Source organism: Uloborus diversus, chromosome 1 (assembly GCF_026930045.1).
Source record: "Uloborus diversus isolate 005 chromosome 1, Udiv.v.3.1, whole genome shotgun sequence".
NCBI classification, from domain to species: Eukaryota; Metazoa; Arthropoda; class Arachnida; order Araneae; family Uloboridae; genus Uloborus; species Uloborus diversus.
In genome coordinates this window covers 139,277,097-139,289,133 of record NC_072731.1, presented here as the reverse complement: position 1 = coordinate 139,289,133, position 12,037 = coordinate 139,277,097, and the positions used below count along the sequence as shown (strand labels likewise).

Sequence of the window (12,037 nt, the reverse complement as noted above, 5' to 3'; positions counted from 1 at the left end):
AACTGTGGGTACTTGGAATAGCTTACTGGAACAGGTTGTAATGAGTAAAGAAGTAGATAGCATTAAGAGAGCCATTGATCTTCATTGGAGACTAATAAATTGATAGGACCAACCAGCATGGTATAGGACCAACCAGCAAAGTATTGCCTATTGCTGGTTTTCACTTTTGTATTTGTATTTTTACAAACTGAAGTGGTTAACTGTGCACACTTTTATTTTCTATCTAGTCATCATGTTCATAAATGTGTTTTTTTTTTTTTTTTTTTTTTTTTTTTTGCAGTTGTGGGCACCACCAACTCCACCAGCCAATGAAAATGATTTATATATAGACCATACTGTATCTTTCTGGTATGATTCATCTGTAATGCATGAAGCCCATCTACCTCCTATATTTATCAAAAAGGAAGCTAAAAGACAGAGAGTTGATCCTGTAGTTTCAGGTATTTTTTGTTTTATTACATATGCAAGATGCACCAAAAATTCCTTCAGAGGTCCAAAAAAAATATTTTTTTTTTCAGGGAAAAACTAATAATTTAGAATATTTTGTAAGAGAAGATATGATAGTGGTATGTTTATATTCGGTAAATTACCTCCCATTAGCCCGGGCTAAAGCAGAAATACGTGAAATACACCACCAGCTCAGTCATTTCCAGCCGAGGACTGCAGTTTCGTGCTTATTAGCACTCATCAGCCCGGCATAGGAAAGTGACTGAGCTGGAGATGGAAAACCTCTTAAAGAAGCCAAGAGTGCGAAGCAAACCGGTAGCTAATATAGAATTAGCAGACCAGACGAGTGACCGAAGCAATGGTTCGGTTCAAAGGTTCGAATATACCTTGCCTTGCGTTCAATCTTCGAGTTGAACCGAACCATTGCTTCGGTCACTTGTCTGGTCTGCTAATTCTATATTAGCTACCAGTTAGTTTCGCACTCTTGGCTTCTTTAAGAGGTTTTCCATCTCCAGCTCAGTCACTTTCCTATGCCGGGCTGATGAGTGCTAATAAGCACGAAACTGCAGTCCTCAGTTGGAAATGACTGAGCTGGCAGTGTATTTCACGTAGTGTTATGTTTGTTTATTAAAATAAAACATGTTTATGGACTAACACATAAGATGAATAGAATGTTTTGGCATAAAGGCACATATATTAAATGCCTGATTTTCTTAATCACATGATTTTTGTTTTATCAATTTTCTTCTTAGCTGCTGAAATATAGCTCCCTTAACTTTTTTTTCCTAAGAATAATATTTTTATTAAATTATAACTTAGGTAGTTCTAGATCTCCAAAATTGAAATTTTTATTGAATTTCCCACACACACGAATTTTTGAATATATATATATGAATGGGTCCCTAGAAAAAGGGGAAAAACAGGGGATATAACAGGTGGGCTGAAAAGTTTGTAGGCTGACATATAGAGGACGTTAATAGAGTTAACTCCATGATGTTTTTAGTTAGTACCAACCTTCAAAAAAGATACTTATTAATTTCACAGTTGTTGGACATCTGGTTTATGATATGTAGAGTTGAAAGTGAAGCAACTTTCGTTATTGTGTAAAAAATGAGTAATAAAGAATTTCGTGTGTTAATGAAGCAATGTTTTTTGGCGAAAAAAATACCGTTAAAGCTAAGGTTTGGCTTGATATACATTATTTGAACTCTGAACAAAATAACTCAACCGTTGAAAAGTGGTTGCTACATTTAAACGGGACGAAATGAACATCGGAGATGATACACGCAGTGGATGCCCCAAAGAGGCTGTTATCGATGAAAACATGGAAGAAGTCCACAAAATAATTTTGAATGATCGTAAAGTGAAGTTGACTGATATAGTCAAAACTTTTAAGGTATCAAAGAAACGTGTTGGGCATTTTGGGCATGAATATTTTCGAATGCATAAACTGTGTGCCGCGCATGCTCAGAATCCACCAGAAGCAACGTTTTAATGATTCGGGACAGTGTTTATCGATATTCAACTGTAATAAAATCAGATTTTTCCGTCTGCATATCCCTATGGATGAAACACGACTCCATCACTACAATCCAGAGTCCAATCGACAGTCGGCCAAATGGACTGAACGAGATGCATAGAATCCAAAGCGTAGAAAGACTCAACAGAAGGGTGACAAGGTTATGGCATCAGTATTCTGGAATGCACATGGTATTATATTAATAGATTACCTCGAAAATAGTCAGACCATCAACAGCATTTATTATATATAAGGTATGAGCGTTTGAACAGTGAAATCACGAAACAACGGCCTGATCTGAAGAAGAAAAAAGTTCTGTTTCATCAAGACAATGCACCATGTCACAAATTAATGAAAACTATGGCAAAATTGCATGAATTAGGCTACAAATTGCTTCCCCCAACCACTGTATTCTCCATATCTAGCCCCCCAGTGACTTTTTCCTCTTTGCAGTCCTCAAAAGAATGCTCGTTGGAAAGAAATTAAGCACTTTCTGCAGAGGGAATAGCCGAAACTGAGACAAAAGAGAAATTGTGCAACAAAATTGGTATTGAAAAACTGCATCAACTCTATAATCGCTGTATCGCCCTTGAAGGCAGCTATATTAAATAATATAATCGAATTTTGCCAAAAAAATATGTTTTACTATTTTAGCCTACGAACTTTTCAGCCCAACTGTTATGTTACAAATTAAAAATTTTACAGGAAGGACGAAAAATTAATAAAGATCAGATCACAAGTGGAAAATATTTTCTTCTTCCACTGTAACATATGCCCTTCTTCTAGAAACCCATTCATATGTATTCTACATGTTTATTTATTGAAAAATTGCTCTCTTGAGTTAGAACAGTTTCATTTTCAATACAAAGTACTTGAAATACAAAAAAAATAATAATCGCCACAGCAACAAGGCTAGGAAAATTAAGAAGAACCGAATTATTTAATCTTTTTCAAAAGTTGTGTTTTGGATTCACTTTTCTTTCATCTGCTCCCCCCCCCCCCCCCTTTAGTTCCTGAATTAAGTGTAACAGTATCGCAAGAATGTACTTAAATATATTCGCATACTCAATACTGGCCACTAGCATACACACAAGATTATCCTCTAAATAGAATTGCTTTTTGATTACCTGTGCATCACTATTAAGTATATATTGCCTCTTTTCTCTCTGCAGCTGTCACAACCACCAGAAAACAGAAAGTAAGAAAAGATGATATCATTAGTATTCCAAGATCTCTTTTTGACCGTCCAACAGCTGCAATACTGAAAATGCGACGAGAAGTTAAGTTGCAAAAAGTTAAAGGCCTAATGGTTGGAGCAGCAAATATTACAAAACCTGTTCCTACTTTCCATGGATTGAAACAGCCATCAATTGTTGTCAATAAACCAGCTGTTGATATTCATCAAGAGAAACTAGAGTGGCTTGTGCGAGAAGATATGATGATTTTACAGGTAACTTTTACAATAATGCCATATTTATTAACTAAGCTAGCTTTTTTTTCTTCCATGTCAGAATGAAGGAAATCATCGTAAATGTTTTTTTATTTATTTTACATACACTTCTGGGCTCCATAGACAAAATAGACAGTTGTCTCGAGCCCATTCAAATACCTGTTAATTATTTTAAGGAAGTTCTGTTATGTAGGGAAGTTTGATATTTTGGAAGGATTGGTACAATTGACAATTTTTCTCAACAAATGACACTAACAATCATTCTAATGCTCATGGAAACTTTTTTTTACTGGAGATAGCTATAGTTGGCAGGTTTCAGATTTATCTATGTATATAAAAATGGAGTTTGGTAAATTTGTTCCCTAAGGTCTCAGAAACTACCCAGCAGATTTGGCTGAAACTTTCACCGTTTGCTCATTTTGGTACTGGGAAGGTTTATAGACCAGTTCGAAAAAAGTCCGATTGATAGTTCCTTTTTTATTCCAAATTTAGTCCTAATTTCGCATAAATGCCCCAATATGGGGGTGGAAAAAACGTGCACATATTAACATTATGTGTTCATCGAAAGCGCTAATTTTTCTGCTGAAGATAGCATGTGTTCGAAGTTTCTAAGTTGTATAAAAAACGTGTTATGAGCTTTTTTTGTTCCCTGTTCGAAGGCTTTCATCAATCCAATTCATTATTTAATGTATCATCTCAACTCCCAGTTAATAGCTAGAATTGTTGTATTGTTGAATATTTTTGCGTTTCGTCTGACTTTTTGAGGCTTTTCTCAAGTCAAATCGCAAAGTAACGTTTTTCCACAAGATTGGCTAAAAATAAATGGATTTGAATGATCATTTTCCATTTAAACGGAACTTAAATGTAATTAACGGTTTTCTTATTATTATTTATGCGGATTGGACACTTACTCACTATCCAATCAATTAGCAGAAATATCGCCAAAATTTTTGCAGAAAGATTTCAGTAACTGATGCATTTGGTAGTTTTTTCAACTGTTGCTGTTTTTAAAGCCAAAGGCTACGTAATAATGTTTCTCTGCTTACACCATGTAAACAAAATATCGCCAATCAAAGAATCAAAAAAGAAGAAAAAAACTTTTTTACTGTGTAAAATAATCCAGCAACTAAATTAGGAAATCCATAAAGAGCAAAAAAACTTTCATAAATTTTTAGTTTTGCACAAATTTAAACCATCGCCAAATTTTACTACTTATTTTGGAAACATTTCGGATGAAACCGTTTTGCGCCATTTTATATTGACCAAAAGTGTCTCAGCATCTGGCGACAATATTTCTATAATAAAAATTAGTAAGAAGGGGGAGTATTATCAAAATTGTCCCAAAATGATTCTTGCAAATTTGGTAACATTTTAAACCGCACCAAGTGCCCACAATAATTGAAATTTCCCAAAATAACTAAATCAAGTGTAAGGGGAACACGGGCGGCTACATTTTTTTAAACAGTTCGTATATCAATAGCCATACAGAGAAGGTTTTAGATGTTGAAAAAAAAGTACTAACTGATAAATCTTTTTAAACATGGCAAGTTTAATTTCGTATTTCAGAAATTCTTCAAATTTGTGTATGCTTAAATGTCGTGCTTTCGTTTCTTAATGAATACTATTTTGTTCTTTATGTTCTTTATACTTATTGCTATTTTAGTTTTATGAGCAAAGAAGAAGCTCGATTTTTAATCACTTAAAAAAGGTTTGTTTTGAATTCTTTCGATTAAAACAGAAAGCAAGAGCAAGTAACGATTGTTTCTCATAACTATTACTGACCCTGGCAATGCCATTTATTTTTGCTAGTATTATAACTAAAATTTGAATGCAGTATTATAAGTTGCGAGAAATATGTCTTCCATATCAAAAGTGATTAGACCTTTCCTTCGCTATACTAAATTTAATGTGAGAACCTTTCATAGCAGAAAAAAAGGTGTTCAACTCTTGTGCTTTTTAAAACTACATAACATAAACTATGTAAGAGGGTTATGAAAAGTTAGATGGTATTCAACCATGTTTGTTAGTTAAAAGTGGTCGGCATGTTGTTTCCTCTGTTTTCAATGCTGCTTTATTTACCAAGCAGTATTTGACTGCTTCACGTCACTTCCTTTCTGAGTAATAAAAAGAAAATTAACATTTTAAAATAATGCTTTTTTCTTACTGAAAATGTGTTAATCAATCATTTTTTGATTTTCTCTTGACTTAGGTGCTGCAAGATATACAATGTATTCCGTTGAATTTGACAATCCTAATGCCCGGACAAATTCCAAATTGGGATTTAGTATCTGATGCTGTGAGTTCAATATGGGCTTACAGATCGCCCAAAGCATGCAAAAGTCGTTTTGAGAATGTGATTTTACCCAGAGAAGAAGGGAAGATATTATATGATATGAATCCAAAGAAGCAAAAGAAAACCAAGGGCATTTATAAAGTATTTATATTTCTCACCTCTTAGTTTTGTTCACTATATGTATGTATATCTAGCAGGGGTGGCCAACCTTTTTGGGAAGAGTGCCACTTTCTGGCAAAGAAAATACTATAATTAAAAACACTAACAGTGTATGTAAAAAGAAATGGATGTAAAAGCCATACTAGGATTGCTCATTATTGCAAACAAGTTACACACATATGCGAGCAAATTGTACTAACATATTAACTGCAGCTGATCAAGCTATCTTTAATCAAGAAGGTATTAGGAAAGGGTGGGAGTTTTTTCAGACAAAACTGGTGTGGCGACCCATCTCACTCGTAAGTAGTGTCGATCTAAAGTACTAAGTAGCGTAGATTTAAATTAAGTGTTTCAACTGGTAGTTTAGATCTAAAAACGAAGTTTCAACTATACTCAAGTCCCAACTTCTGGGAGAGATGCTTTCCAAGACCTCTCGCGTCAGTCGAAATTTTGGGCTGTGGAAAAGGGTATCTTTAAAAACTTTTATAAACATACCCATATAATTAAAGACACTTGTAAATACCACCTCAAACTGTTAAAAACCATCTCTTAACTACACATTACTGTTTCTTACATAAAAAATTTAATTTTTATTTGTATTTAAAAAACCGCTTTATTTAACATAAAAAACTGCTATGATGCACATGATCAATGGGAAAGAAAGATGTAAAATAAACCACTACACTATGTGCATTATGTGGTAAGAAAAACAAATGCACTATTTTCAGTAAATTACCGCCCATTAGCTAGGGCTAAAGCAGAAATACATGAAATACACCGCCAGCTCAGTCATTTCCAGCCGAGGACAGCAATTTCGTGCTTATTAGCACTCATCAGCCCGGCATAGGAAAGTGACTGAGCTGGAGATAGAAAACCTCTTAAGGAAGCCAAGAGTGAAAAGCAAACTGGTAGCTAATATAAAATCAGCACAGACCAGACGAGTAACTGAAGCAGTGGTTCGGTTCAACTTGAAGATTGAAGGCAAGGCATAGTATATTCAGTAAATTACCGCCCATTAGCTAGGGCTAAAGCAGAAATACATGAAATACACCGCCAGTTCAGTCATTCCAGCTGAGGACTCCAGCTCAATCACTTTCAAAATGCTGGGCTGATGAGTGCTAATAAGCGCAAAAATGCAGTCCTCGGCTGGAAATGACTGCGCTGGCGGTGTAAATGCACTATAGTTGTACTAAGGCCCCTATATATACGAGCCGACGCATCAGCTTAAGATCAGCCTTTTTGGATCGGAGTGCGTGTTTGAGTGGTTGTCTTTTCTGGCGAGTAATCGCGTTTGGTGATTCTTCACTGCGAGCGATTATTAGCGGCAGGTGAATAGTTTATTAAATAAAGTATTTTTTTCGGCAAATTTGGCGAAATCCGAAACTTTGTTATGGTAACCCTATCAGTGCAACAATGAAAAATTCAATCCAAAAAGGCTAAACTTAAGCTGATGCGTCGGCCTGTCTATATAGCGGCTCTAAGTTGTACCAAAGACCATATACAGTACTGACCAAATTATTGGAATAAAGAGTTTTTTTTTTTTTTACACTATTTGTACTAAAATACTATCTATTTTACTGTTAAAGTACAGTACATACTGTAAACTGATTATTACGTTATTTTAGCATAATTTAATGTTTGCAGGTGGCAGCACTGTCTGCTTTGTTTATGTTCCTTGTTTATCTACCTACCAGGAACATAACCTCAATCAGCTTAAACAGTTCACTAGTTCTTTCTATTAGTGTGTTCTGTTATATTTAAAGTTAGTTTTAGGTAATTAGTGAGTATGTGTAAGTGAGTATATATAATAGTGAGTATAAACAATTTTTTACCTCCTTTTTTAAAAAGTTAAAAATTGGTGTAAACCTTGTGAAAAGTATGCCAAAAAGGCTTAAAATGCTCATCAAGAACAAGGGAATGCATACTAAATATTAGATAATTATTTCACTGTTCGTTAATGTGTCTATAGTTATGTAATCAATAAAGAATTTGCTTTAAAAACAGTCTTAGTCTAATAATTTGGCCAGCACTGTACTGTACAGTGGATATAGTAATGATATTTGTAACTTTAAAAAAATGCAGGTAGTGATAATTTATGCTGCGTGATCAAACCGTTATTCATATATAATTTTAAATACACAATACAGTTGCTTCACTAGTTCTTTTATAACGTTTCCATCGATGGCAACACCCCTCTTCCTGGTTTTTATATGCACAATACAAGATCAGCTTCCATTTTCATAACTTTTGCATTTTGCTTAGAAACTACTCGGTGAACTTTTACTGATTTCCTTTTCTTGCTTTTTAATTGTAGATATGGAAAATTCACTCATACCTAATTCTCATGCCACCTTCGATGCATTTTATAGTTGTTCAAGCACATGAAATAAATGAAAAATGAGGAGTAGTGATTTAAAAAGTTATGTTCAGACTAGTACGGTGTGAGAACTTCCGCTCCCAGTGATGCCAAAGGGAGGATTCCATTCATGAAAAAAAAGAATTTAGTAGCCAATAACATAGCCGATACTTACACATCGTGATTCCCTTCGGAAATTTTTCGTGTTGTGGGTGAAGAATTCGCGTTAGAAATTCTTTTTTTAAAAATTTTGATAAATGTGTTACATCAAACTACCCAACAATCAGTGCAGTGACAAATTTTGGTGGCCCAGAACCTGAAGTGACTCAACAATAGAACAGGTGTTGATGAGAGCAATGAACAAAAAAACAGAATTTCACTTATAAGAGATTGGATTTCATATGATAGTTAATAATCTGTCAGAGCTGTTTAACATTCGTTTTGTCCTTTTAGAGAGACAAATGTCCTTTTAGAGGAAAGTCATCAGCAATCTTGTTTAATTTCTTCAATGTGTTATTTCTAGAAAAAGTCTCCTGCAGTCTTATTTTGACCAGCGTATATCTCACTGAAAGCGTACAGTTTTTTTCGCAGTTCCTAGAGTGATGTTAATAAAATCTTTGAGAAATTAGCAAATTTCATTCCGATACTTTTCTGCCTTGTCTCTACCCAGGTCGTAATTTCGAATCCCCTCCCCTCCTACAACCCTCCTAACTGACGAACCTACCATTACCGTAATAATGCTAGATCAAAGGAGTTATTTGTTTTTATTTCATTACGCTAAAAAATCTTAATTCTTCTATGATCTTGCCATATATTCACATTGCATATTACTATTAATTCATTCGCGTTTAGTTCAAAGTCTGGGACTTGTGCCATTTCTGAACTAAACGAAAAATGTGACCCCTAAGTAGGTTACTTTTTTGCACAAGGATTGACTTCCCTTCTACACAAATCAATTTCTCTACATACAGATATCATAAAACCACAGCTAACTTAATTTTGAAAAAAATTGGACCTATGCCCTTTCTGAAGTAATTTATTTAAATGTAAGTAAGCTATTGTCATTTTTGATGGGTATCAGAAGCGGTTGAGAGAAAGCACCAAAGAAATATCTGCATCCTATTTCAACAGCCAAGCTTTCTGCTAATAGCTAGCTGAAATATATAAGTATAGCATTTTCTTAAGCAAAACAATTTCCCGTTATTTTTATCTTGAATAAAATTTCTAATTCTAACCATTAATTGAAAAAAAATGTTTCATAAACATGGAACAGCTTTGTAGCTCTTTTTTCATAGTTACATTTGTAATCAGGATATTTTAGTTGCATTTTTCTTCCTTTTTAGAGCATTATTTTCCCTTTTTCCCCCTATTTTTTAAAGCATAATTTTCCTATTTTTTTCTATTTTTTAAATTTTTGCTCCTATTTTTCCTACTATTTTTTTTTTCAAAAACTGTCTGCAGAGCCTGATATCCTTAATCACAGAACTGTTTCTACTGACTGTGCGAACCAAACGTGCAGAGTGTGGTAAAAAACCCGGGCAAGCAGTTTTCCATGTAACTTTATTAAAAATGAATAAAATTAACAAAACATAAAAAATAATAATATGAGAAGACCTTTAGCAATCAATAAATTAATTGATTTCAAACTGGCCACCTTTTGCAGTAATACACAGGTGCAATTGCTTATTAAAATTTTCATTGAAGGGCTGCGAGTCCATTAATCAATCCTATTGAAAATAAAGCAATTGGTTTAGAGAATCCAAGCTTATGTGAGGCAGTGAGAAGCAAAGGGATGTAAGTGGCAAAATTAAAAATTTGCAGATAACCAGAACAAATAGAAGGGGAAACTCTCCCCTTTCTTGGGACAAGAGATGGTACTAGTAGCCCTGGTAAGTTCTGTTATACATTGATGCATGATTTATAAGAAAAAATTGAATGAAAGCCTACCTAGGACGTTATCTTTATATGCGTTTTACTCGAAACTTGAAAATGTCCACTTACATCCCTTTGCTTCTCACTGCCTCATGTGTAGTTTAGGGTAGACCTTTGACTCTAAAACAGGCCATACAGTGTAATAAATAGGATTGAGGTCTAACGAGTAGAGCATCCACTCTAAAGATGATATCATGTCAAAAACAATGCACCTTTGCACCACTCTTGTCTTTTTGGCCGTATGAACTGGTGTGGAGTCAAATTGAAATGTCCACTCTATATTGCTGTGCTGAAGTGTCCTCAGAAGCTAGGTCCACAGAAGTACAACAGCTTCTAAAATGTCCTTCTTGTACACTTTTTGATTCATTTTATGGCCCTCGTCCACAAAAAAACAGAGATTTTTGTCGGTTGTGCTGATTCCATCACAGACAAAACCTGACTTCGGGTTTTGGCGATGTTTTACACTTTCTAAGGTGCTTGGAGTGTCTACAGACTAAATCCTATTGTTCTGGGTATTATAAGCTGGTTGAAAGGTAAATCAGTGAAAGGAATCTCTTCCAGCCTGGACTTGCAGCCCGTCTCAGGCAACATTTACACTGCGTCCTCACATCCCATCACTGATGTACTTTTCTCCCTAAAACCAATTTTCGGCCGGCGTTGCCATGACAGCTAGCCGAATCGTACGGAACCCATCAACGGGACTAGAATCTAGATGTCTAACATCCGTAGAGTTAGGAGTCGCATTTCATTGGTCTCCACAAGATTTTCTCCATTGTGTAAGCACTTAACGGACATCCGCAATATGAATGCTTCTCCCCTTTCGAAAACGTTCGTCTATCCGCTTAATGTGATTAACGTGATGTGCGGAAGATGTTTGAATTACGCTTCAAATGTTTCTGGCTTGTTTGGAGTCATACGAATGGCCTGAACTTTTTGGAACTTGTAAAGCTTCTGTTTGAGCTGTTTTTGCCCTTAGTCGCACTTATCGGTCACAAATTCCCCATCTCACAAACGACTTCTCTCGTGTACCTAAGGATTTCATTGAACTCACTTTTGAATGACCTGACGATTACCTGAAATCTCCACTGTTCGTTTTTGTACACTTCCTGGACATTGACTATCATTTCCAAGCCACTTGAAGTGGCATACCGCATGAAATACTGTTTTTCTGATTCACAACAAGCAAACAAACTGTCGTTTTACTTGGTTAAAAAACTTTAAAATAACATGTCTTTTGCTTAAAATTGTAAGAAAACTCAAAAAAAAACCTGGAAGCTGGCTAACATAATGCCACTCTTCAAGAAGGGGTCTAAAGGTAATGCTGGGAATTATAGACCTGTACGTTTGACTTCAGTGATTTGTAAGATTTTCAAAAGATGACTTGATCAAAATTAAGATCATGAAGTTATTAGAGACTAATAGTCTGTTGACTAGTTTGCAGTATGGTTTCAGGAAGGTAATTCCTGTGCTACTAATTTATTGCATTTCTACGACAAGGTTACCGCAGCTTTAGTTAACAAAAAATGTGTGGATGTTGTTTATATTGATTTTCAAAAAGCTTTTGACAAGGTACTGCACGTTGCTCTTCTCAGCAAATTAGCTGACATAGGAATAGGAGGAAAAACTTTACTTTGGGTTAGAAATTGGCTCACTGGTAGGAAGCAAAGAGTTGTTGTAAGAGTTAATCATTCTAAATGGAGTGATGTTTTAAGCGGGGTTCTTCAGGAATCAGTTTTAGGGCCTCTTTTGTTTATTATCTTTATGAATGACATCAATGAAAATATTTCGGGAAGCATGAATTGTTTTGCTGATGATGTAAAAGTGATGGGGATTGTCGAAAATGAAGAACAAGTAAAACAGCTTCAAGAGGATTTAGATCAT

The 12,037-nt window shown here is 35.0% G+C and overlaps 1 protein-coding gene across 1 annotated transcript in view; it reads left to right on the top strand.

Annotated features, from left to right (window-relative positions):
- The window catches only part of LOC129232473 (helicase domino-like), a 295,627-nt gene that overhangs the window by 220,926 nt on the left and 62,664 nt on the right, over nt 1-12,037 (top strand). The window contains exons 31-33 of the mRNA XM_054866621.1: nt 281-440; nt 3,139-3,416; nt 5,626-5,850. Coding sequence (XP_054722596.1) covers nt 281-440; nt 3,139-3,416; nt 5,626-5,850 — 663 coding nt within the window. The remainder of the gene's footprint in view (nt 1-280; nt 441-3,138; nt 3,417-5,625; nt 5,851-12,037) is intronic.